This window comes from Tachyglossus aculeatus, chromosome 7 (genome assembly GCF_015852505.1).
Source record: "Tachyglossus aculeatus isolate mTacAcu1 chromosome 7, mTacAcu1.pri, whole genome shotgun sequence".
NCBI lineage: Eukaryota > Metazoa > Chordata > Mammalia > Monotremata > Tachyglossidae > Tachyglossus > Tachyglossus aculeatus.
In genome coordinates this window covers 46,056,440-46,083,591 of record NC_052072.1, presented here as the reverse complement: position 1 = coordinate 46,083,591, position 27,152 = coordinate 46,056,440, and the positions used below count along the sequence as shown (strand labels likewise).

Genomic DNA, 27,152 nt, shown 5'->3' with positions numbered 1-27,152 from the left:
GTCATGGGTTCAAATCCCGGATCCGCCAACTGTCCGCTGTGTGACTTTGAGCAAGTCACATAACTTCTCTGTGCCTCTGTTACCTTATCTGTAAAATGGGGATTAAGACTGTGAGCCCCACGTGGGATAACCTGATCACCTTGTATCCTCCCCAGCAATTAGAACAGTGCTTTGCACATAGTAAGCTCTTAACAGATGCCATCATTTTTACTATTATTATTATTATTATGACCCCAAGCAGCAACCACGTTAGTAAGATAAAGAGTGGGTGTATTTTCAGGAAGGTCAGGGGGACCCGATGACCAAAGTCCCTGTTGGTCTCTGTCTTTATCCAACCCTGCCAATGATCCAGGCTCAAAATCAAATAGCTTGACAAGATCGCTTAAGGCGATGTCCTAAAATACAGTCAGTTCCCCAACCCTGAAGCTTTGCTAGGTAGGACATGTTAGGAGAACTGATCAAAGGTATTTATCGAGCTCTTACTACATGCAGAGCAGTGTACTAAGCACTTGGGAGTGTACAGTACAACCGTTACAAACAGGACCCTCAGACAGCTGTGACAACCACAATCAGACAAGGCAGAACAAATATTTCAAGGACACAGTGAAGTACAAACTCAGAAAACAGGGTATAACACCAACAAGCACCCAGCTCAGTGTATAGCAGTTCATTGCTTCACAGTTTCCCTCAGCGGGTGGGGAATACATCACATTTTGCATAAATATTTTCTCCTGGCTCACAGAAGGCAGATTAAAGTCTATGAAGGTGAGTGCGTGATTGGGTATGACAGACGGATTGAGGTCACATCATGTTAATTTTTACTTTATGATTTAAGTTCAAATTGACTCCCGTATTATTTTAAAAATCAGCCACTCTTGGCAGCTTTTTGTTTAAAAGAACAGAGAAAAGCTGCTAGTGCAAGTAAAATGTGACGCTTGAGGTCCCAACAGGTTCAGAGTTCACTTGGTTGGAAGAGTTGGGGGAGGGAGAGAGTGTCTCTTAGAACACACACTACTGGATTTGAAAAACTTCAAGAAAGAGTGAGGACTTAAGAAAAACTCCACAATCAAGTAACTTTACTTTTTCAGAAGTCGAATCCTGTTGGCTCGTGGCTGCCATTTTTTAAAAGACAACCGGACTGGGCAACAGTTGAAGAGAATTTGAGACAGTTATATTTTATTGACACTGAATTCTGGGGCAAAGGTACAAACAAAGCACAGAGTTTCAGAGTTCATCAGCCTGCAAGTCAGACCCTTTCCACAGGAACCGAGATAAATAACCAGTTAAGCCAAAAAAGAGAAAACAACAAAAACTACAGCCTAGGTACCTAATATTGACTCATCTTATCTCCAACGGAAGAAGAAACCTTTTTTAATCTGGGGCTGAGGTAACTAGGTAAAGATGCAGAGAATAGTTCAGAGCAATTCTTTTCTTGCCTTCGGACCAGCCTTTTGGCCTCCAGCTCATCTGCCCAGGCATATCCCTCAATACTGCCGAGCCATGTCATCTCAAAGGCTGCTAGTGTCTCCACCCCCATCACTTCTGAAACCTCTTGTGATTCCAGACAAGCTATTGTTGGGACCTGGGCCTTCCAATCTTCCTTCCCGAGTAATGGCAGCTGGAGGGCTCCAGATGATTGGACATATGCATAAAGAGATGTTCCAGGTAAGCAAGGTATCTTCTCCATCTCTAAATCTGGCTCTCATGACTAAAGGAAACCCAGGGACTCAGCTCTTTTCTTTAAGGGAAATAGGAAATCACCACCGGGTTGAGTCATTCTCCTTGTCCTTTACCTGCTCTTATTTGTCGTATGTGTGTTCACTTCCTTAAAAAAAAAAAAAGGCTTCCAGTGTTTGGAAGTTTTAAGGTTGATCACACGTCCTTCAACATTATAAATGAATAAATGCTTTGGACCATATAGCTTCTTTCACAAACATGTTTCTTGAACTAGTCAGCAGGAGATTCTGTCTCAAATAATAATTCAACCCCCTCAGATTTTTATACCTGCTCACAGAACTGTCTCCAAGTAGAAGAAATGGGAATTTAGTCGACAGAGAAAGAACAAGATTAGTCAATCATTTAATCTGTGTCTCAGCCAGCCTTGATAAACCTTCATTCAGTGTTTATTTGGCTCAGAGCACAAAATTCCCCTGAACTCGGGAGGGGAGGAGGAAGGATGGATTACAAAGGAAACAATGCACAGAGTCCCTTCCATTAAGATACTAACTCGGTTTGAAACATCAGCTTCATAGCCTTCATTTCACCCCGCACGAGGAAAAGAAAAATAGATCTGTAATAGCTCTTCACGGCAGGAGTCCAAGTGAGAGTGAAAGCCTGAGTATTCTTTGTGCTCTGGAGAATTGTTTTGCTTTTACTGCTTGTCAATGAGATAACTGGAAATGATGCCTTTTTGCATTCCCTTCAGATTATGGATGAAATCAAAGAGGGGATTCAGTACGCTTTCCAGACCAAGAACCGTATCACTTTGGCCATCTCTGGGTCTGGACACTCTGCCATGGAAGCTGCCCTCTTCAATACATTGGAGCCTGGTGACTCCGTGCTGGTGGGAGTCAATGGAATCTGGGGCCAGCGGGCAGCTGATATCGCTGAGAGAATAGGTAAAATACAGGATCTCCTCTCGCTTGAGTTCCAGGACGAAAGGCCTTTATAAATGGTAAAGGAGAGAAGTTCCAGGACCCCAGGGATTAAACTGGACTCAGTCCAGGGACCTGGCCTTTAATATCAAGAGGAAATTAGTTCCATCTCAGCGGCCTGAACATCAGAGAAAGAAAGGGCACCCAAAAGGAGAGAGAAGATGAAAGAAGTTCGGAGAAGATAGTCACCGCTTGCATTTCCCCTTCTAAATACGTAGGGCATATTTAATCCACCACTTCTGAATTGGGGAGGCTTAGAGGAGAGGTTTGGATAATGTTTGGGACACAGAGCAAGGAGAGAGAGAAGAGAAAATGCCTGTGAAAAGTGGTGCCCTAAGTTTTAAAATTTAGGAGCAGGGCCATAGATATCATTAAACACACATCTGGGTCTGAAAACTTGGACATCTCATGGTAAATATTTTCTTTTATATGAATGGGATAGTTTCAAACACTTTCCTCACCCTAAAATACAGGACATTCTCTTTAAACTCAAGGAGCTTGGGAAAGCTTTGTAATCAACTGAATTTACTGAGTATTTACCATGAGCAGAGCACATTTCTAAGTCCTAGGGAGAGTACAATAATAATAATAATAATAATACCTATTAAGGGCTTACTATGTCCCAAGCACTGTTCTAAGCCCTGGGGTAGATAAAAGTTCATCAGCTCAGACACAGTTCCTGTCCCATATGAGGCTCACACTCATCCCCATTTTACAGATGAGGTAACTGAGGCACAGAGAAGTTTAGTGACTTGCCCAACAGAGTTAGCAGACACATTCCCTAACCAAATGGATTTTACAGAGTTGAGGAGCAGTGCACCTAAGTAATCTTATCAAGCATTTCATTGGCAGGCACTTTTCTTCCAAATTGAGCTGGGAGTTTCTTTGTCTGCATGCAGGGAAAGCAGGACAGAGTTGGCCTTTCTAGAGTTTTCAAAAGTCCTATCATCTGGCTAACCAGCACTCAATGGACCCAGATTTTAGATATGGACACTTTAATAACTACGATTCCAATAGTGAAGACTATCAGGCACAGCCAGCCTGGCCATCTGAACAATGCCACACATCATTACTACTGAGATTCACAATTAGAAAAATCACGAACACTGGGGGGTGTTTGCCTCATTTAAGATCTCTGCCCTTAATTTTTTTATGAATGAGAAATGAAGAGAGGTAAGCAAAGACATTGGAGTCAGGCAGTCACTCAGTTTAATCACCAGTTCTACTGTTTGGAGACATTGCAATCATGTTTCACTAAAAGTTTTTCATAAAATCAAACTCATACAACACTTCTAGGTTCAAATTAATAGACATTACAGGTGAAAAGCAAGAGTATTATGTAGTTTCATGGAACTATAAACAAACATTGAAAAATGGTATCCTAAAAGGGTTAATATTATCACTGCTCTTCCTTGTCCTAGGATCACAAGTGGATTTAATAGTTAATTTTCCCCTGAGATTCAGAATTTGGAAAGGTAGCCAGGTGGGCTGGTAATGAATGGCAAAACAAAAAATCATAACCAGAGGTTTCAAATTCCATCTTGCGCTTTTTTCCCCTACTACTTAATCTCTTCTCTGATTATACATGTTTCAGGAGGTAAAGTACACCAACTAGTGAAGCCCCCTGGAGGATACTATACCTTGCAAGATATAGAAAAGGTAAGTCTCAGGTGAATATTTATCTCAAATACATTTGTAGTATTTGAGTGAAAACCCAAACAATACGATCCTATTAATTTTAACCACCTCAATCTGGAATTCATGATCATTTAGAAATGGCACTTACCCACTCTTTCCTGCATTCCCTCCTCCTATTGGTACCTGAGAAAAAAAATACGTTACTCAAGCAGGAAGCTTTTCATCTAACTGGTGCTTAATGAAGTCTTCTTTAACAAGCCTAACAAGAACACCTGTGAAGGGCTTCAATGTGGAGCCTCTCAGAGCACTTCCTGTCTCCAATAGCCCCACAATCAGATTTAAAGGGCCAAAGAGCATATGGAAGTAAATTTATCAGTACCTCGAGTCCTGCAATACATTTTCATCTAAAAAATATGTTTCTACCATTCAAATTTTGCAGTGGAAAGAGCACGGGCTTTGGAGTCAGGGGTCATGGGTTCGAATCCCGGCTCTGCCACTTAGCTGTGTGATTTTGGGCGTCACTTAACCTCTCTGTGCCTTCAGTTCCCTCATCTGTAAAATGGGGATTAAGACTGTGAGCCCCCAGTGGGACAACCTGATCTCCTTGTAACCTCCCCAGCGCTTAGAACAGTGCTTTGCGCATAGTAAGCACTTAATAAATGCCATCATTATTATTATTATTAGAAGGAGCATGGCTCAGTAGAAAAAACCCGGGCTTTGGAGTCAGAGGTCATGGGTTCAAATCCTGGCTCCGCCACTTGTCAGCTGTATGACTTTAGGCAAGTCACTTAACTTCCTTGTGCCTCAGTTCCCTCATCTGTAAAATGGGGAAGAAGACTGTGAGCCCCCCGAAGGACAACCTGATCACCTTGTAACTTCCCCAGTGCTTGGAACAGTGCTTTGCACATAGTAAGCGCTTAATAAATGCCATCATCATTATTATTATTATTAGATAAATTCATTCCAGTCAGGCTAATCCACACACCCCAGTTTAGCTGTGTTATTGGCAGATTCTTGTGTAAGGTCCTGGGCAATTTTAGAAAGCGGTATAATGTCCAGAATTGAACTGTTCTGGCTAAGCAGGTCTACTATCCCTGAACTGATCTTCAGCTGCTTTGCTTCCCTTTAAAAGCCTGGGCTGAAGCATGCTCAGGGACTGCTCATTTTAATCCCCACAGCATTCTGACATTGACAAATCCGGGGATGTTATAATCCCAATTTCTTACTTTCCCTCCCCCAGCACAATTTTACAGTTGCTGACAGGTAAAGGGAAAGTATGTACAGTTTGATTGGTTTTCACTAAAGTAACATGCTCCAACTAGTCAAATAATCATGACATTTCAATCAATCAATGAATCAATCGTATTTATCGCTCACTTACTGTGTGCAGAGCACTGAACTAAGCTCTTGGAAGAATACCTTATAACAGAGTTACCAAATCATTTAGCAGTAAGTGCTTACTAAATCTTAAGTGCTGGATTAGGTACAAGTTTATCAGTTCAGACATTGTCCCTGTCCTACACTGGGCTCATCTATTGTATTGTACTCTCCCAATCACTTAATACAGTGCTCTGCACACAGAAAATGTTCAATAAATACCCTTGATTGATTCATCTCTATTTTACAGATAAGGAAATTCAGGCCCTGAGTGGTTAAATGGTCTGTAGAAGTTACAAACAGCAGGCCTCTGGCAGAGCTGGAATTAGAATCTGATTCACTTAACTCACTCTCATGCTCTTCCCAAAAGGAAAAAAGTCTTGCTTTCAGAAAGGTGTATGGAAAACTGTTCCAAATATATGAAGTCACAGAAAATGATCGTGAAGTATTTTGAGCCTCTAGGAAGGAACATATGTGTATTTCATATCATTACATTCCACTTGATAAAATAACCACAGTACTGAATGAACTATGTTCAGGGCATAGCAATAATAAGAATAATAATGGCATTTATTAAGCACTAACTGTGTGCACTGTTCTAAGCATGGGGGAGGTTACAAGGTGAATAGGTTGTCCCATGAGGGGCTCACAGTCTTAATACCCATTTTACAGATGAGGTCACTGAGGCACAGAGAAGTTAAGTGACTTGCCCAGAGTCACACAGCTGACAATTGACAGAGCTGGGATTTGAACCCATGACCTCTGACTCCAAAGCACGGGGCTCTTTCCACTGAGCCACGCTGCTTCTCCATTGTGCCTCACTAGGTAATACAACAACATCCCTTTGTTAATTCACTCTTACCGTTGGAATCCTCATGCATTCCTATAAATAGCTTCAAGATTTGTTGAGTGAATAACAATACGGACTGCAAGCCAGATAGCAATGAAAACCATTTCTCCATTTTTAAGCTCAGTGGCCCAAGCATCACTATTTTCTGCATTCAGTTTTTGCATTTGTCCTCATGAAAGTTCTCTCTTATTCAAGGGTCTAACACAACATAAGCCTGTGCTGCTTTTCCTCACACAAGGAGAATCTTCCAGTGGAGTTCTGCAGCCTCTGGATGGATTTGGAGACCTTTGCCACAGGTCGGTCAAACAAATCCATAGATCTGGATACGTAGGGGTGGCAGTTGCGGGAGAGGAGGGGTAGCTGAGTGGAAAATTGGCCTGCCATTTCAGTTTAAATTTGCAATTCTTAGCCCAAATCCAATAGGTGCCTTAAATTCACTTCCATTCTTACTGGTTTGCTTTTGTACTGTATTGGTTTGCTTCAGTCCTTTGTTTTTCCAAATTTATCAGTCAATTAATCAAGCATATTTATTGAGCAGTTACTGTGTGCAGAGCTTTGTACTAAGCATGTGGGAGAATACAATACATAATTGGGGAAAGCAATACTTCTGTCTCCCAGGCCCCACTGCACCATGCTGAAAATGAACCGTTAAAGTTGGCCCGTCTCTGTTTTATTTCCCTAAAGAAATGGCCCTAATTACGTTCCTGCTACGGTATTAGTAAAATGGTACATGGAGGGCAAATTACCATCCTGAGCACTTGGGAAAATAGAATAGAAGCAAGATTCCCATGCCCTGCCCTCTGGGGACTTGGCGTTTAAGGCCATTGTATCCCATGTTGGGAATACAATTTCCCAGCATGGAAAAGGTTATGGCAGCAGGGGGATCAAAAGTGAAATACAGCTAGGATGTTAGCAGGAGTTGATAAAAGTTAACCAGATCAGATGCAGTGTCTGTCCACTTGGGACTCACATTCTAAGTAGGAGGGAGAATCAGTATTGAACCCCATTTTACAGTTGAGGAGACTGAGGCACAGAGAAGTGAAGTGCCGTATCCAGAGTCGCGCAGCTAGCTGCTTCAGAGAAGCAGCGTGGCTCAGTGGAAAGAGCACGGGCTTTGGAGTCAGAGGTCATGGGTTTGAATCCCGGCTCTGCCACATGTCTGCTGTGTGACCTTGGGCAAGTCACTTAACTTCTCTGAGCCTCAGTTCCCTCATCTGTAAAATGGGGATTGAGACTGTGAGACTTAATCCCATGCTCTCAGTAGAAGGGTAAAACATGACTAGGAATATGCTATAAAAGAGACATACTTCAAATATTGATGATTTTGGAATCAACAGGTCTCATCGAGCTGATTAGGGCCACTCAGCTCTGCTGTCCGAAGTTGGCTTGTATAAATCTGAAAGGGAGCACTTACGTGGCTTTCTCACTGAAAGAGATGATGGAGGTGCCAGGAGGGGCATTTAAAACTTTCTGAGAGCCTGAGTACAAAATGTCAATAGCTGAGAAAAAAGAAAGGATTACCTTGTATCTACTCCAGAGCTTTGAACAGTGCTTGGCACATAGTAAGCGCTTAACAAATACCATAATTATTATTAGAAAAATGACTCAGTCGCATGAAAGTAAGTAATGAGACGCATAAACCCCAAACACCACATACATCACAATCAAGGACACACACTCACACCCACGCACATGCACACACACACACACATATTCTAACAAAAGGGGAAACATTTTGAAGTATAGATTTGAAAGGCTGGAGGTGTGGTAGAAGAAACCATAGCATTTTCCTAAGTCCTGATTTAGTTAATCTTCCTTTGCCTTTCCTTTCAGGTATAACTGCTTACTCCTGGTTGACTGTGTGGCATCACTAGGAGGAACTCCAATCTACATGGACAAGCAGGGTGAGAAGCTATGATCTCATCCTTTCTAGGCCCCACTGGCCAACCCCTTTCTGAGGCAGCCCACAGTTGACATTTACAACCAAGGGAAGCAACCTGGGCCTCTTCCCACAACCCGTGGCCTCCGCTTTTGAGGCTAAGCCATCTGCTCCCCTTCTAATCAAAATGATTCACAAACCGTCCCCCTTCCCTATGCTTCCTCCTGCAAGCACTGCCTGCCAGGAATTCTGTTCAGAGCAACAGAACAGGCTGGGACTGTAAATGCCCTGATTGCTCCAAAAGGGATCCTCGGGTCTGAAACCCCATTTTTACGACGCAGTGCTGGATTTCTAATGGCTTTCCCTTCCTTTCTTTTTTCTCAGCTATTGACATTTTGTACTCGGGCTCTCAGAAAGTCTTAAACGCCCCTCCTGGCACCTCCATCATCTCTTTCAGTGAGAAAGCCACGTAAGTGCTCCCTTTCAGATTTATACAAGCCAACTTTGGACAGCAGAGCTGAGTGGCCCTAATCAGCTCAATGAGACCTGTTGATTCCAAAATCATCAATATTTGAAGTATGTCTCTTTTATAGCATGTTCCTAATCATGTCTCCCCCTTCTATACTGTGAGCCCACTGTTGGGTAGGGACCGTCTCTATATGTTGCCAACTTGTACTTCCCAAGCGCTAAGTACAGTGCTCTGCACACAGTAAGCGCTCAATAAATACGATTGAATGAATGAATGAATGAATGTTTTACCCTTCTACTGAGAGCATGGAATTAAGTGAAAAGGCCAAGGTTATTCTGCAATGTCTTCTGCCATCATCTTTTCACCAACAGTTTCTTCTTAGAACAGTGCTTTGCACATAGTAAGTGCTTAATAAATGCCATTATTATTATTATTCTACTAATTGGATCTCCATAACCTTTCTGGATATGCCAGTCCACATTCATCAGATTATTAGCCAGTCAATGATCTTATTGGTCTTTATATCCACACAGGGCCTTGAAGAAGTAGAGTAAAGGTGGAAGAGAAAGAAAGAGTAGGGAGGAGAGGGAGAGCGGAAAATGGAGAGAAAGAGATGAGAGGGAAAACAAGAGAGAAGGCTAGAGAAAGAGGAAGAGAAGGAGGGGAAGAAAGAAGAGAGATAAATAGAGCAGAACAGAGGATGGGAGAAATACCTTCATGGTCAAAGACTCTACTTGAAGGGAGATTTTAATCCTCCATGCAAGTGGGATGAAAAGACCAATACAGAAATGGAAACAGAGATACTAGATCCAAAGGTGAGATTATCTAGAGCAAATGAGGAAAGCAGCCTGACACAGTGGAGAAACCAAGAGTCCTGGGAGCCCAGAGGACCTGGAGTCTATTTCCGACTCTGCCAATTGCTTGCTGTATGGTCATGGGCAAGTCGCTTAACTTCTCTGTGTCACTGCTTCCTTAACTGCAAAATGGATATTCAATGCCCGTTCCTCCCTTCTTCTTAAACTAGGACAGAGACCGTGCCCAAACTAATAAACTTGGGAATCTTCCCCAGTGCTTAGAGCAGTGTTTGACACATAGAAAGCGCTTAACAAATACAATAAACATAATTATAGTACTTAGGAGAAGCAGCGTGGCTTAGTGGAAAGAGCATGGACCTGTGAGTTGGAGGACCTGGATTCTAATCCTGACTTCACCACCTGTCTTCTGTGTGGCCTTGGGCAATGACTTAATTTTTCTGTGCCTCAGTTTCCTCATCCATAAAATAGGGACTGAATCCTACCCTTTCTTACTATATCAACTGCATACAACTTGATCATCTTTTTCCAACCCATTGCTTGGTGCAGTACTTGGCATACAGTAAGCTCTTAACAAGTACCCTCATCGTTATTATTATTAATATCATTATTATTATTATTGCCCTTTCTTGATTCAGAAAGAAAATTTTCAGCCGGAAGACAAAACCCGTTTCCTTTGCTCTAGACTTGAGTTGGCTGGCCAATCTTTGGGGCTGCGACGATAAGCCGAGAATGTGAGTGATGTGGAATTGTTTCTTTGCCAGATGCATAAAGTTTTCTTACACGTCCAATATTACCTCCCTTTGAATGTGGCCTGATGGAAAGTGCACAGGACTGGAAGGACAAGAGACTCAGTTTCTGGTCCTGGATCCTCAACTCTCTTGCTGTGTCACCTTGGTCAAGTCACTTGAATTATCTGTGCCTCAGTTCCCTCCTCTGTAAAATGAGGATTAATTGTCTGTTCTCCCTCTTCAACTGTGAGCTCTGAGTAGGACAGGGGCTGTGTTTGATCTGATTCATTCATTCAGTCAGTCAATCGTATTTATTCATTCATTGATTCAATCAATCGTATTTATTGAGTGCTTATTGTGTGCAGAGCACTGTACTAAGCACTTGGGAAGTACAAGCCGGCAACATATAGAGACGGTCCCTACCCAACAGTGGGCTCACAGTCTAGAAGGGGGAGACGGAGAACAAAACAAAACATATTAACGAAATAAAATAAATAGAATAAATATGTACAAATAAAATAGAGTAATAAATACGTACAAACATATATACATATATACAGGTGCTGTGGGAAAGGTAAGGAGGTAAGGTGGGGGGATGGGGGAGTGTTTATTGAGCTCTTACTATGTGCAGAGCACTGTACTAAGTGCTTAGGAAGTACAAGCCGGCAACATATAGAGATGGTTCCTACCCGACAACGGGCTCACAGTCTAAAAGGGGGAGACAGACAACAAAAACAAAACAAAACATGTAGACAGGTGTCAAAACCGTCAGAATAAATAGAATTATAGCTATATGCACATCATTAATAGAATAGTAAATATGTACAAGTAAAATAAATAGAGTAATAAATATGTACAAATATATACAAGTGCTGTGGGGAAGGGAAGGAGGTAGGGTGGGGGGGAGATGGGTTGGGGAGGAGGAGAGGAAAAAGGGGGATCAGTTTGGGAAGGCCTCCTGGAGAAGGTGAGCTCTCAGTAGGGCTTTGAAGGGAGGAAGAGAGCTAGTTTGGAGGATGTGTGGAGGGAGGGCATTCCAGGCTATGGGATGTAGATACGATTCCCCTGGAACTCCCTTCAGGACAAGTGGTGAAGTCAGGATATGATGTATCCCCCTGGCATTCCAGGCCAGGGGATGTAGATCTGATTCCATCAGATCTATGTCAGTACTTAGAGTGTTTGGTACATAGAGGTGCTTAACAAACATTGCAGCGAATATTATCATTATTATGATTTATTCCCTCAATCCAATCATTCTTGGATCTACCTTTCGCACGTCTTCAAAATGCCAGCTAGCCCAACCTCACTCTGGCCCCTCCTCCCCAAGGGGGTCATTAGGTCCAGGACTGATGTTTATTTACCTTGGGAGTCAGAGGTCATGGGTTCAAATCCCAGCTCCGCCAATTGTCAGCTGTGTGACTTTAGGCAAATCACTTCACTTCTCTGGGCCTCAGTTACCCAGTCTGGAAAATGGGGATTGGGATTGTGAGCCCCACATGGAACAACTTGATCACTTGTATCCTCCCCAGCGCTTAGAACAGTGCTTTGCACATAGTGAGCACTTAATAAATGCCATCATTATACTAACAGCAACTAAAGCTTACTAAATGGCAACAAGGCTATGCCTTGCATTGGGTTTTCTATGGCACCTTTTTCCACATACATCTAACTACTTTTACTGGGATGAAGGCACACAATTATTATGTAAATTCTGCCCAAGGAGCCCCATAGTAGTCCGGGGTGGGGGGGTAGGGGAAGTGGTGGAAAAAGAATGTCGCACCAATATTCCACTCTTTCCCCCATATTTCTCCATTTCGTCTCCTCCCCCTGCCCTCCCACCACCCCCACACACCTCCTAGTTCTGCAAAGCCTCTTCCCTACATTTCTGCCACTCTTTACAAAAATGCTGCCTCCCAGCAGACAGTCACATGCCAAGATCTGGGATGAGAGAGGGACCCTTCCCCCCCAACAATGGGGACTGCCTTCTTTGGTATTTTTTGGGGGGAAATCATAATTTCAAATCATGCTAATTCTGATACGTTAAGTTGGGCCTGATTTAGTTGGATGGAAAATGAAGTGTCTTTTGCTACGCAGATATCACCATACCACACCAATTATCAGCCTGTACAGTCTGCGAGAGAGTTTGGCCATCCTAGCTGAGCAGGTGAGCAGCTTTTTCAACTACCAAAACGAAGGACAAAGTGGAAAGTAAATGCAGAGACAGCAGGAAAGGAGACCCTTGCTTCAGCATACTTTAGGCGATGGTTCAATCACCTTTACTGATGGAAGATCAGGTTTACCTTCTCTTCATTTTTGAGTTTTAATCTGAGAATGAGACACACGGGGCTGTGAGGTCAACTAGCCTATCCCCCAGGCTTTGGGCAGGAACATGTCACCCCAGGCGCTGAGAGTCTAACCCAAATCCAAGACCATCAGAAAAGGACTTTCACGTCCCTCTCTGGTGACCCTTTCACCAGAGTGTTGAACAACACCTTCAGCAAATTCTGTCTCTCCCTTCGTGCTCCCTAAATCCATTCCTTCTCACTCCACCTAATGGAAGCTAGAGAACAGTTGCTTACCTTTCTCTCTGTAGAAGTCTGTTTTACACTTAAAACTTCCTTAACCTTCTCCTCTTGAGGCTGAAAGATCCCAATCCTTTTCCTTGTAGATCTTACTTCCTTTTAAATCTCGGCTCTTCTCTAAACCTTCTGCAGGCTATCAGATAGGGTTTCTCTAGTCTATACCCCCATCGTCATATGGTTCCCCTTCACTTAATTCTATTCTTATCATGCCTGTTAACTCGAGAAGTAGCATGGCTCAGTGAAAAGAGCATAGGTTTGGGAGACAGAGGTCATGGGTGCTAATTCCGGCTCTGCCATTTGTCTGCTATGTGACCTTGGGCAAGAGACTGAACATCTCTGTGCCTCAGTTCCTTCATCTGTAAAATGGGGGTTAAGATTGTGAGCCCCACGTGGGACAACCTGATTGCCTTGTATCTACCCCAGCACTTAGAACAGTGCTTGGCATATAATAAGCGCTTAACAGATACCATCGTTACTGTTATTATTATTATTATTATTATTATTGCAGAATCCCTTTCTGCTGGATTCATTCCTAGCTACTCATTACCATTCCAATGTATAAACATGTACTTATCTGCTAAATGTCCTTTTCCTCTTCAGGGTTTAGAGAAATCCTGGAAGCATCATGAGGAGGTGACTCAGTATCTGTATGAGGGGCTGCAAAAACTCGGACTCAAGCTCTTTGTGAAGGAGCCGGTAAGTAAGGGAGGACCAAGGCCCCTGCTGGAGTGGGCACTACAGAGAAGCAGCGTGGCTCAGTGGAAAGAGCCCGGGCTTGGGAATCAGAGGTCATGGGTTCAAATCCCGCTCCACCAATTGGCAGCTGTGTGACTTTGGGCAAGTCACTTATCTTCTCTGAGCCTCAGTTACCTCATCTGGAAAATGGGGATTAAGATTGTGAGCCCCACAGGGGACAACCTGATCACCTTGTACCCTCCACAGAGCTTAGAATGGTGCTTTGCACATAGTAAGCACTTAACAAATACCAAAATTATTATTATTACTATTATTAGTTGTTAGAGAAGAAGCCCTGGGCTGTTTCTGAAAGACAGTTCGGTCTCATCTTGGCCCACTTAGCTGGCATCTCCAAGAACCTTTAAATTAGTTATGGAAAGACCTTCAGACCTGCTTGGGCATCTTGGAGCCATTTAGACAGAGAGTAAAATGAGGAAGCAAGATGTCTAAAATTTGTCATTCAGCCCAAATGACCTGCCCCCTGGTTTCTACATTTTAATCACTGCTCTCTTCCCCTTTGGAGAGAGAAATGTCACTACTTAGCAGTAACTCCCAGTCAAGTCTGGTCTCTCCATCCAATGTATATGAAAGGATTGAAGGCTGTAAACTCCTTTACAACAAGCATAATGTGCATCGCCTCTGTTGTACTATACTTTCCAAAGTGCTTAACCATTGGTTAATTGATTGAGGCAAGACAATCAACCTGTGAATTCAAATGAGTCAGGATTTGGAGGCCTAATTGTCTCAACTTGCTACCTCAGTTTGACTGCAGCATGACCGAGTGGTTAGATGTTGGGCCCGGAAGTCAGAGGGACCTGGGTTCTAATCCTGACTCTGCCACTTGTCTGCTGTAGGACCTTGGGCAAATCACAACTTTTTTGTGCCTCAGTTCCCTCACCTGTAAAATGGGGATTAAGACTGTGAGCCCCGTTTGGGACATGGACTATATCCAACCTGATTACCTCGAATCTACCCCAGTGCTTAGAACAGTGCCTGGCACATAGTAGATGATTAACATTTATTTACATCACCTCCTCCAAGAGGCCTTCTCAGACTGAGCCCCCTTTTTCCTCTCCTCCTCCCCATCACCCCCGCCCTACCTTCTTCCCCTCTCCACAGCACCTGCATATATGTTTGTACAGATTTATAACTCTATTTATTTTACTTGTACATATTTACTATTCTATTTATTTTGTTAATGATGTGCATCTAGCTTTACTTCTATTTATTCTGATGACTTGACACCTGTCCACATGTTTTGTTTTGTTGTCTGTCTCCCCCTTCTAGACTGTGAGCCCATTGTTGGGTAGGGACTGTTTCTATATGTTACCAACTTGTACTTCCCAAGGGCTTACTTAGTACAGTGCTCTGCACACTGCAAGCGCTCAATAAATACGAATGAATGAACAAATACGATTTTTAAAAAAATACAATCTCAGTGAAGGTTTGGAAGTGGCAGGAAGGTTTGGAAAGTGGAAAGTTGACTGTGATGCAACTGATTCCATTACTCTGTCTTCCAGGCGGTGCGACTACCCACGGTCACCACTGTGGCAGTGCCTGAGGGATACAACTGGAAGGATATAGTAGACTTTCTTATGAATAAGTATGGAATAGAAATCACTGGAGGCCTGGGTCCTTCCATGGGAATGGTAAGCCTGGGAGAGCGGGAAATTTGGGAGTGCTTTGCTCATAGTAAGTGCTCAATAAATGCCATTATTATTATTAAGTAGCCCCTGTCACGCCCGATTAGGCCATGTGGGTGGGTAGAGACAACAACTTCAGCTCAAGTGTGCATAGTAAAGTTCACCATGGAAGTGTCTTCACAGCCCAGCTGGGATACTTTGGCGAACTAGGATTAAGGGCAGTCCCTGCATCCTTTTAGGGCTACTAATCAGATGTCACAGTTCAGAGGTCAATCAAATAAGGAAGGGTGTTGCTGGGCTTCCACATAGCTGCTATGGCTGACCTATCCTGTTCCCCCAAGCGGGTGAAAAAAAAAATCTCCATTAAGCACGAGGGGAGGAGGGAGGATGGGAGGCGGGGAAGAAAAAGATTACCATGATGTCTGGGAAGAAGCAATGCTTGGTAATTTATTATGAAGAATGTGATGGAAAGATGGCAAAGATTTGGGCCTATGGTCAGTGTGGTCCAACCCTTAATTTTTCAATAGAGAAGTTACCATCTGCTTCCCAAAAAAGGGCCAGAGTGCTGTATTGCCACAATCATAGTATCAGATGCTAAATGCCCTCAGGGGAATGGGAAGGCAGAGGCAGAAATATTTGATTCACTCCCTCACCCAAATGCACACTTGCTCTTCAAACTGATGATGGAGTATGGAGGGTGGTATCATCTGCACCACTCCCCACACCCGGAGGCCAATGGAAGCTAACTCCATCCCACAAGTTCATAGCCTTCTTTGGTACTGAGTAGAGGGTATATGACACTTCCTCTTTCCTCTTAAACCAAGTCCTTCCACTCTCTTGTCATGTGTGTGGAGAGAGAGAGAGAGAGAGAGAGAGAGAGAGAGAGAGAGAGAGAAAGAGAGAGAGAGAGATGTGTTGGGGGGAGACTGCTCTTGGGAAGGTGTTCATCTGTCTTCTGGCTGCACACAGTTCTTAGTTAGGGGTGTTCTATCTTCTCTCCCCTTGGACTCCAAATGAGTGAGTCCACCTGTATTCTATTGTCTGGTTGTGCGTGTGTGTTTGTATGTGTGTGTGTTTGCACCTTTTCCTTTTATGATTGGATTGCCCCTTATTGGTTGGGGGGCTCTACAGATGGAAGGAAAATGGAAGGGGAAGAAAGCAAGACCCCTTTCTACTACTCAATTGACCAAGTCATGATGGGGGCCACAGTTGATTAAGAAATTTGGTACTTGCTTGGTTTGGGGCACATTTGCCAAACCTATCAAGGCAGCTCCCTTGATAGCTTAGTCCAGTGCTCTGCACACAGTAAGTGCTCAATAAATATGACTGAATGAATGAACCTCCCCTCTCCTGATCTAGAATATGGGTAATTCCATAAGTGCTTTCTCTATCACCAGAAAGTTCAGCAGTGAATATTCAGCAGTAGGTGGAGTGGGAAAGTGATCTGAGATGAACGTAGTGTCCAAACTCTACAAACTTCATAGCTTTCAAAATCTGGGCATTGTTTTTGGTTTTAGCTAGCTTAATACTAGAGGTACTTTTCAATTCTTCTTCCTCCCTACTATCCCTTGGATTTGAGAGGTTGCCTCTTGCATAATGCCTGACCCCCCTTCCTTGGGGCTGTCAGCTCATCGTGGGCAGGGAATGTGTCTACCGACTCTGGAATGTTGTACTCTCCCAAGTGCTTAGTATAGTGCTCTGAACACGGTAAACACTCAAATACCACTGATGATTGATCTAGACTGTGAGCCTGCTGTTGGGTAGGGACCATCTTTATATGTTGCCAACTTGTACTTCCCAAGCACTTAGTACAGTGCTCTGCACACAGTAAGCGCTCAATAAATATGATTGAATGAATGAGAAAACATAACCTTTCTATTTTTTTCTCTTTCTCTCTCTCCATCAGGTGCTGAGGATTGGACTCTTAGGCTATAACTGTAGCAAAGCTAATGTCGACAAGGTCATTCAGGCCTTAAGGGAGGCACTCCAGCAATGCACTAAGAACAAGATTTGAAAGAGAGAATCCTCTGAGCCAACTTGGAAGAAGAGACTTCCTCACCCACCGCCAGCCAGAACTCACCAATACTTTGTTTGGAAATATGTCAATGTAATCTTTGGAGAAAGGAAGAAGAAGAAATAGGAACAGGTTTTTTTTCAAGATAAGAAGTAGCAGTAGAAGGGAGAATATGGGGGAAAGAAAGTGAGAGGATGAGAGAAGAGATTGAGAAAAGATTTTTTTTCTGCTCTAGTACTCCTTTCTCATTTTAGTCTTTACTTTATGAACCATTTTCTCTCCTACCCAGATTTATCTATTCTGAAGAGAAGACTGAGCAGCCCAAAAACTCTGTTGAAAAAATTCACACCGACTTGGGTAATTCCAAAAACTTTCTGAATTTGGGCAATTTTTTCTTCCTTTTTGTCTAAAAAACCACTTACATGGGAATCTTAGAGTGTTTTTTTCTAGCTAAATGGAAGTCTATGTGATGTAAACACTGTCCTTGTTGGAGGACAACCAGGGAAATAAAATGTTGCAACTCCAAATTTGCCCTGTAATGCAAGACTTAGACCCCCAAAAGTTTCAAATAGGCTCTAAATTAAGGTTAAAGTTCCATAAACAATGAGTAACCAAGCTGATAAACAAAGGATGAGCAATCAGTATGAAAGGACTGCAGGATCTGTTTCAATCTTTTCAGCCACAGTCCACATAATCCGAAGTGTCGTATTTGTCTACGAAACTCAGTCATAGGAATTCCATACAATCCTTTAGACAATAGCTATTTCCTCTTGAAAACTCTCCTCAGCATATCAGGAAAAAAATTGGAGTCAAAGTTCCTCTTGCTTACCCCTGTTTCATCTGAGCTATCTGCTCTCCTTGAAATGCCATACGGTTGCCTTACTTTAAGCCTTGGCCAGTCTTCCAATCTTCCTGTCTCTGTGTCTCCATTTTCATTTCCTCAGAGAGGAGATAATGCCCTGCCTAGGATAAAGGACTGGCAGTGAGAGGACCTGAGTTCTAATCTTGACTGTGCCATGTGTCTGCTGTGTGATCTTGGCCAAGTCACTTAATTTCTCTGTGCCCCGGTTTCCTCATCTATAAAATGGGGCTTTAATTCCTGCTTCCCTCCCCCTTAAAAACTGTCAGTCTCTTGTGGGACAGGGACTGTGTCCAATACAATTTCTTTTTTTTTTTTTTAATATCCACCCCAGCACTCAGGACAGAGCCTGGCATGTAGTCAGCACTTAACATATACCATAATTGCTAGTTTTAGATATTTCCAGCCCAAACATACTCCAGCATTTTGCCTCCACCCCATAATAATTTGGGTACGTGTTAAGAGGATACTATGTGCTGAGCACTCTTCTAAGCACTGAGATAGATACAATATAAGTAGATTGGAACCAGCCCCTCCCTCATGGGTAAGTCTAATGGGGAGGGGTGGAGTAAGCATTTCATCACCATTATATAGATGAGAAAATTGAGGCTTTGAGAATTTAAGTGACCAAGGTCACGCAGCAGACACATGGAGGAAAAGGGATTAGAACCCTGACTCCTAATCCTGTGCCTTTTTCCATTAGACTCATCAAAAACAACATTTGTGATCTCTAAGAAATAAACTTAGATCTCTCAGAAAACTGAGGCGGGGGAAATAGATAGTGCCTGAAGTAACACATGAGCCCTTTTCAAGAAATAATTAATAATAGAAAAATGAACATGGCTTCTCTGGATTGCCCGGGTTCAACAACTTTCCTTCTAGCTACCAGGTTTCCTTGGAGATTTTAACTGGGAATCGGGAAAAATAATCACTGCTGTCCAGATCATGCCCTAAGCCACTTATAAAAGCAAGCGCCCAGCTTAGGGGCCTAAAATCATGGCTGGATTGGAAAGAAGTGATGAGCTGATAAAGAGTGTTGTCTTTGCCATCTTCCGTGGATTTAGTTGGATTAGTTCTGTAATGTTATTTGATATATTTATAAAAGGAAATATACCAGTGCGTCATTATGTGATCCTCACTAAGTTTGTATACAGCTCAAAGAAGCAGAGTTCAATATTAGATCCACAGGAGGCAGGGCGAGTGTAGCACTCCAAGCTGCTAGAGTCCTTTCTGGACTTTTGCAACCTGCCAGGAGATAATGTGTCTCCCTGTCTCGGATCTGGTTTGTTTGATCATCTCCCTGGGTTTTCTGTGGCTTCTTTTAAGCTCACTGTGAGTACGGAACAGGTCTGCTAATTCTGTTGTATTGCGCTCTCCCAAGCGCTTAGTACATGCCCTGCGCATTGTAAGTGCTCAATAAATATGATTGATTGATTGATTCTTGAACCAAAGCAGAAATCCGGAGGTTTATCAGTCTCACTGTGAACCCTGAACCTCCGGCTCTCTTGCTCACAATAAATCCACTCATTCATTTCAGCTAGTTGTGTTTCAATCCGTGTCAATGTCAGGCAAATATATGAGTCAGGAGAGCTACGGATCCTGCTAATGAAATCACCACACAGTCTCTTCCTCGAGCTTAATGCCAAAAGGCTAATCAGGCAACATTCAAAGAACAATCACACAAATACGGAGGGTGTCTCTTACATAGACCCATTGGCAACTATTTATTAAAGCCCAAAGATGCAATGTAACATCACTGAGGAGACACACATGTACATACAGCACATGTAATGAAGCCCTCTATCTCATTCTAGCACTTCTGTTTTCACAGTGCTTTGCAAGCTATTTTAATTAGTGTGAACAAATCTCCATATAAAGGGAAGATTTAAACAAGAATCATGCTAGTTTAGGGAAGCAGAAAACACGCTAAGTCTTGCACCTTGGCTTGGGAATCAATTTCAAGGGAGAAAACATCACTAACAGTATATGAGTACCGCAGTGGCGAGGTCTGCAGTCCAGACGTAACCCATCACCTCTTATTATAGAATAAAACTGGAGGGTAAATTCCAGGCCTGTCCTAGAAGCTGAGGCCCATTCACAGTTAAGTGTAACTTGCATCTGCTCTCTGAGCTTTCAGAAATTCACCACACGAGGAAGTCCTGGCAGAGAGAGGTTTTAAATACCATAGGAGAGGCCCCAAGAATGATCCATAAAATCCAGAGTTCCTAGGAATGAAACTATGATTTTTCTCAACTCCCAACTTCCCCTATTTTCTTGGTCTTGGAGAAGACATTTTGCATAGCAGAAATCCGGTCTTTCTCTTGAATATTGAAGACCTGGAACTAAAGAACCGGAAATGCGAGGTCAATTGAAAGAAAGAAACATCACAGATAGCTTCAGAATTGAGAGAAGTTAAATGCTGGGGAGAAACTAACTCTGGAGTGATTAATGGTACTATAATAGAGGAGAAGTATGGCCAATGGAAAGCGCATGGGCTTGGGAATCAGAAGGACCTGAGTTCTAATCCCAGCTCTGCCACTTTTCTGCTTTGTTACTTCATGCAAGTCACTTAACTTCTCTGTGCCCCAGTTTCCTCATCTAGAAAATGGGGATATAATACCTGTTCTCCTGCCTATTTAGAATGTGAACCCTGGATGGGGCAGTTCCTCGGTCCAACCTGAATGCCTTGTATTTTACCCTAGTGCTTAGCACAGAGAAAACACTTAAAAAATACCACTTTAATACCAGATTGCTTTCCTTCAGCTAATCCTCTAGATTGTCTGTTCATTGTGGGTAGGGGATGTGTCTCGTCATTCTGTTGTATTGTACTCTCCCAAGAGCTCAGTACAGTGCTCTGCACACAATAAGTGCTCAAAATATATGATGGATTGATTTCCACACAGAGTGCATCCCTTTAGCAGGGATAACTCAACATGAGCTCTGTTCTCCCCAGTAAGGAGAGGAAGGAAGAAAGAGCCCCTAACACAGCACCTGGGCCCCACTTCTCCCATCTCACCAGGCTTACTGCAGGATATTGGGGTGGTAGTTACACAATGAAGCAGCATGGTATAGTGGAAAGAGCCCAGGCTTGGGACTCTAGACTGTGAGCCCACTGTTGGGTAGGGACCATCTCTATATGTTGCCAACTTGTACTTCCCAAGCGCTTAGTACAGTGCTCTGCACACAGTAAGCACTCAATAAATACGATTGAATGAATGAATGTCAGAAGGACCTGAGTTCAAATTCCAGCTCTGCCACGTGTCTGCGGTGTGACCTTGGACATGTCACTTCATTTCTCTGGGCCTCACTTATCTGGAAAATAGGGATCAAGGCTATGAGCCCCATGTGGGACTGGGACTGCGTCCAACTCAATTTGCTTGTATCCACCCCAGTACTTAGTACAGTGCCTGGCATATAGTAAATGCTTAACAGACACCGTAATTATTATTATTATTATTTATGATTATTAGGGAAAAATTCACAGGTGGGAATTGAACTTGGACCCTGTCCCTCATGGGCCTCACAATCCAAACTGTGACCCCAGTCTCACCAGGGAATGAACTATGATAAAATTGCTAAAGGATCCCTCTATGTTGCTTAATGATAAAGGCCAGGGCAAGAGACTGGAAGGGAGAATTCTTGGATTTAGTACTAAATACTGGGTGAAAGATTGTCACCTCTTCCAGTCTCTGTCACTGAAGAAACTCTCTCCTGGATTGATTCTGGCCTGAATGCAGGGTTGGGAGAGCCATTGGATCCAACAGTGTTTCCTCAAAGTTTATATGAGAAATTATTTGAAATTTTCTGATGTGAGGAATAGTATAAGAAAAGAGTTATTGAATCCCTCAATAGCAGAAGAACACAAAGAAGCTGAGTGATGTTTTTTCTTAAACCAAACCATCCTCCACTCCCCAAACAAAAGCCTTTCAACCCTATGAAGAATGTGGGCCATTATTTTTCAATCAATAAATAAATCAATGGTATTTATTGAAAGCTTATTGGGTGCAGAGCACTATATTAAAAGCTTGGAAACTCTTGTAGACATGTTCAATTAATTATGACTTTCAAATTTCCTGCTTGGGTTGCAATCCTGTATTTTGGGATGGCACATAAATGGAAAAAGCTATTTCAGTTTTACATAGAAGAAGCAAATGATGGAAAAGACCATTCTAAGGCAAACTGAAAGGAGTGAGATACTGATCTTCATCATTCCTTCTATAAAATCTTGGAGCTTATTTTAAAATGCCACACATATTAACAAAAACAACAACAACAATAATAATAATGGTATTTGTTAAGTACTTATTATGTACCAAGCCCTGTACTAAGCTAAGTGAAACGCCATGCAAAGTAATCAGGTTTGAAAAGAACTTATTGGGATCAATCAAATGATCAACTCTATCCCCAGGTTCACGGTATGGTGCTGATTCCACTTTTACCATCTCCATCCATCCATTTTGTGTGCTCAGAACTCTCTTCGGGTCACCTCAGCTTACCCCCTTAAAGAGGAGACATGTGATTTCTGGGAAATTTTGAGGAAGCCACACTTTGAAAAGTTTGTACCCTGCAGACTTTGCATTTTGGTGTTTTTTATTTGGACATAAGGGTTTTAAGCTTTCTTTCCCTTTTTGGTTCGTTTTCAGTCTCAACCTACCCTCCTAAAGAAGAGACATCCCCACTATTTCTGGGTAATTTTGAGGAAGCTACACTATCATCTTACCCTCCTAAAGAGGAGACATCCCCATGATTTCTGGGCAATTTTGAGGAAGCCATACTATGAAAAGATTGTACCCCGCATACCCTGGATTTTGGTGTCTTATTTGGACATCAAGCTTTTAAACTTTCTTCCCCTTTTTGGTTCATTTTCAATCCCACCACTCCCGCTTTCCCACCTGGCCAGGAGCTCTCTGCCTAATCCTTGGATGTAAGCTATGGGGTTTAGTGCTACAGGTTGAAAAACTGTGGACAGCCCTCACTGAATAGCATAAGGTTAATTTCTTGTAGTGCCCAGCCCAAGATAGTACCTTGTCCAGCAGGACATCAAAATAGGCCGTATCCCAGTAGGCTCTGTTGTTGGCAGGAAGTTGCAGGAAGGCTTTGATGCCATTGTCAATCCGCTGTGGGCTGGTGATCCGATGGGTGATATGAATCTTCAGGAACCGTTCCGGCTGACTGGCAAATTTCTCTACTTGTTGGTACAGAAAGTTCAGGTCTAGATCCTGCCTTTCGAACACGTTGCGCTCTGGGTACAGGAAATGGGGAAGGTTTTTGGTGGCCAGGCAGCACAGCAAGATCACCAGGAGTCGATAGACGGAGCCTTCCAAGTCCTCCCAGTCAGCAGAGGAGGGGAATATTTCGGTGGCCCAGAGCAGCACCATCTGAGCAGAACAGAAACAAACCATTTAGCATCTTAATCCGAGTATAAAAGGAGAACCGAGGAGAAGTCATTCTTCGTGGACGGCTACCCTTTTCAAAACCAACTCCTAGGTGTCTTACAACTTAGGCATACCTAGCTTTAGTTTTCAAAGATACCGTTACTTTTGTGAGTTGAAAAGCAGCATGGCCTGGTGGATAGAGCAGGGTGTAAGAAGGGGGTAAGAAGGACCTGGGTTCTAATCCCAGTTCCACCAGGTGCCTGCTTTCTGACCTTGGGCAAGTCATTTTGCTACTCTGTGCTTTGTTTACCTCAACTGCAAAATGGGGATTAATGCCGTGAGCTCCATGTGGGACGTGGATTGTGTCCGACCTGATTAGCTTGTATCTACCCCAGCACTTAAAACAGTGCCTGGCTACGTAGTAAGTGCTTATCGAATACCATAAAGAAAAGAAAAAAAGAGTTCCTCTAGATTCATGTTTCTGCTGAACACAGTAGTCCGGTAGTTTCTTAATTAAAAAAGAGGGGTTTTCCTCTTCCGTTACCCAAATGAATAGGGGGGTGGGGAGAGAGGTCTCTGTGGCCAGAGAGTGGGGAGTGCGTCTGGATTTGCTCTGTTCTGTTGCCCTGACGTTCTGGAAATTTTAGGTGTGTGGGCACACTAGCCACAGAAAGCGTGTTATATGTGGTGCTGGAGCTTTGGAATCCTACTGCCTGGGCAAAGCTGAGGCCCAGGAGTTCGCAGAAGGAAGGGAAGATGGAGGAGCAGAAGGCATCTGTAACCCCCAACCAGATAATGTTTAAGGCAGGGAAAAGTAACAGGAGGCCAGATGGGAAACAAATTGCCATGCCCAGGCTTTCACCACGGGTTGAGCAGCCTGGCTGCCCCAACCAATCAGGACTCCCCCAAAAAGAAGGGCTCAGGGCAATGTCTGGCCCACCCACACCTGGCCCTGTTAATAATAATAAGAATAATGGCATTTATTAAGCACTTACTATGTGCAAAGCACTGTTCTAAGCACTGGGGAGGGTACAAGGTGATCATGTTGTCCCACGGGGGGCTCACAGTCTTAATCCCCATTTTACAGATGAGGGAACTGAGGCACAGAGAAGTTAAGTGACTTGCCCAAAGCCACACAGCTGACAATAGGCAGAGCCGGGATTGGAACCCATGACCTCTGACTCCAAAGCCCGTGGTCTTTCCACTGAGCCACGCTGCTTCTGTAACGCTGCTTGTTAACTCACAAGTGCTGAACATATGGTTGCCATTTGCCTCTCGGGTTGGTTCAGTATCTATCAGCATGAAGGCAACCACGGCAACATAATGGTCTTTTTTCAGGCAGATAGATATAGATTTAAATAAAATGCAGTATCAGATGGGATATAAAATACTTTACTGAGAGCTTTTTCAAGGGGAAAAAGTGTGATCAACCTATTTGAATTATACTGTGCTAGAAGTGGACAGCACTTTGGCAGGCACAGGATGAATCCCAGCTGGAACTGGGGAGCGGACAGGGCTAGCCCCCCTGACACCTTGCCACAGCTCTTTCATCTTGGCTTCTGTGTCCATTCCTTCCTTTCTGCCCCTTCTTCCTTCCTTTCCCCCTCGTCCCCCTCTCCAGCCCCCCATCTTACCTCCTTCCGTTCCCCACAGCACCTATATAAACGTATATATGTTTGTACATATTTATTACTCTATTTTATTTGTACATATCTATTCTATTTATTTTATTTTGTTAGTATGTTTGGTTTTGTTCTCTGTCTCCCCGTTTTAGACTGTGAGCCCACTGTTGGGTAGGGACTGTCTCTATATGTTGCCAACTTGTACTTCCCAAGCACTTAGTACAGTGCTCTGCACACAGTAAGCACTCAATAAATACGATTGATTGATTGATTGATTGATTGATTCTGCCGCTCTGTGACATCACCCTCTAACATTTTGCCACTTTCGCCCCCAATCCCTTCTGGCGTCGGGGATGCGTAACCAGCATCTTGGGGAAGTCTAACTCTACTGCCATCCTGGGAACGTCTGGCCATCCACCACCTTGGGAAGGTCAGGCAGTTTGCCAGCGCATCGTGCTGTGTGATGCCCCCAAGTCATTCATTCAATCATATTTATTGAGCGCTTACTGGGTGCAGAGCATTGTACTAAGCGCTTGGGAAGTACAAGTTGGCAACATATAGAGACGGTCCCTACCCAAGTCACTGCTTACCTTGAAGCTGGCCTAGGCTGGGAGGAAGGGTATGTGAAAGATAAGGTTTATTCCGTTCCCTAAGTGCCCAAGAGAAACTTAGCTAGTAAATCTGAGAAAATATTAATAAAATGTTTATCGTGAGATGAATTGGTCCTCTCTTGGTTTTCCTGTTGCCTGCATCAGGTCTGCACAGGGCAAGAGTACTTTTTAACAGTGCTCAGTGCTTAGAACAGTGCTTTGCACCTAGTAAGCACTTAATAAATGCCATTATTATTATTATTACTATTAAGCATTTGAAGGGGCGAGTAGGGCTCCAACAGTTTAAAATGTTTTTGTGTTTGGCTTTAATAATCATAATAACTCTAGTGTTCATTAAGGGCTTACTATGTGCCAAACACCCTACTAAGCACTGGGGCAGAGACAAGATAATCGGGTTGGACACAGCCCCAATCCCACACAGGGCTCACAGTCTTAATCCCCATTTTACAGTTGAGGTAACTGAGGCAAAGAGAAGAGAAGTGACTTGCCCAAGGTCACATAACAGATGAGTAGGGGAGCTTGGATTAAAACCCAGGTCTTCTGACTCTCAGGACTGTGCTTTTTTCACTAGGCCATGCTGCTTTGGGTCTATAGTGATTCTTCAATTGAAAAAGGCTAGAAATGAGGGAAGAGGGGTAAAGCCATTTCACAGATCGGCAGGAAGGCTTGAATTCCAACTTTTAATTCATTCATTCATTCATTCAATCGTATTTATTGAGCACTTACTGTGTGCATTGCTGCCACTAGTCTAATTAGTGGGTTCCTGGACAAGACCCGTCTCTCTCTCTAGGCTCCATTCAACTCTCTACAAGGTGGAAAATGCAATACTATGCTTCTTGCCAGGAGTTGACAGGAAGCTCATTATGGGTGGGGAACATGTCTCCCAATAATAATAATAATAATGATGGCATTTGTTAAGCGCTTACTATGTGCAAAGCACTGTTCTAAGCGCTGGGGTGGATACAAGGTGATCACGTGGGGCTCACAAGCCTTCATCCCCATTTTCCAGATTAGGTAACAGGCACAGAGAAGTTAAGTGACTTACCCAAGGTCACACAGCTGACAATTGGCAGAGCTGGGATTTGAACCCATGACCTCTGACTCCCAAGCCCGTGCTCTTTCCTTTGAGCCATGTTGCTTCTCTATAATGATGGCATCTGTTAAGCGTTTACTATGTGCCAAGCACTGTTCTAAGCGCTGGGGTAGATAAAGGTGATCAGGTTGTCGCACGTGGGGCTCACAGTCTACAACCCCATTTTACAGATGAGGGAACTAAGGCCCAGAGAAGTGAAGTGACTTGC

General features: G+C 43.3%; 2 protein-coding genes across 4 annotated transcripts in view; one reads left to right on the top strand and one right to left on the bottom strand.

Moving 5' to 3' along the window:
• The first annotated feature begins 1,046 nt into the window (after positions 1-1,046).
• Positions 1,047-17,911, top strand: AGXT (alanine--glyoxylate and serine--pyruvate aminotransferase). Its single transcript, XM_038749714.1, has 11 exons — positions 1,047-1,665; positions 2,426-2,618; positions 4,249-4,313; positions 6,715-6,815; positions 8,353-8,423; positions 8,783-8,867; positions 10,318-10,413; positions 12,505-12,574; positions 13,593-13,688; positions 15,248-15,376; positions 17,277-17,911. Exons 1-11 carry the CDS (start codon positions 1,402-1,404, stop codon positions 17,382-17,384), a joined length of 1,278 nt encoding a protein of 425 aa, XP_038605642.1. The 5' UTR covers positions 1,047-1,401; the 3' UTR covers positions 17,385-17,911.
• Positions 17,912-19,939: 2,028 nt separating this feature from the next.
• MAB21L4 (mab-21 like 4) overlaps positions 19,940-27,152 on the bottom strand; it is a 43,302-nt gene continuing 36,089 nt past the window's right edge. For all 3 annotated transcript variants that reach the window (XM_038749163.1, XM_038749164.1, XM_038749162.1), the window contains 2 exons: positions 23,268-23,621; positions 19,940-20,585 (listed from right to left, as the gene is read on the bottom strand). In XM_038749163.1, the coding sequence (XP_038605091.1) occupies positions 20,493-20,585; positions 23,268-23,621 (447 nt within the window). In that variant the 3' untranslated portion in view covers positions 19,940-20,492. The remainder of the gene's footprint in view (positions 20,586-23,267; positions 23,622-27,152) is intronic.

Excerpts from the sequence above, each read along its gene's own strand:
- AGXT (XM_038749714.1), top strand. The coding sequence starts at position 1,402 with ATGCAGAGAATAGTTCAGAGCAATTCTTTTCTTGCCTTCGGACCAGCC. Across the intron at positions 4,314-6,714 it reads CCTTGCAAGATATAGAAAAG|GGTCTAACACAACATAAGCC; the intron begins GTAAGTCTCAGG and ends CTCTTATTCAAG. Across the intron at positions 13,689-15,247 it reads AGCTCTTTGTGAAGGAGCCG|GCGGTGCGACTACCCACGGT; the intron begins GTAAGTAAGGGA and ends TCTGTCTTCCAG.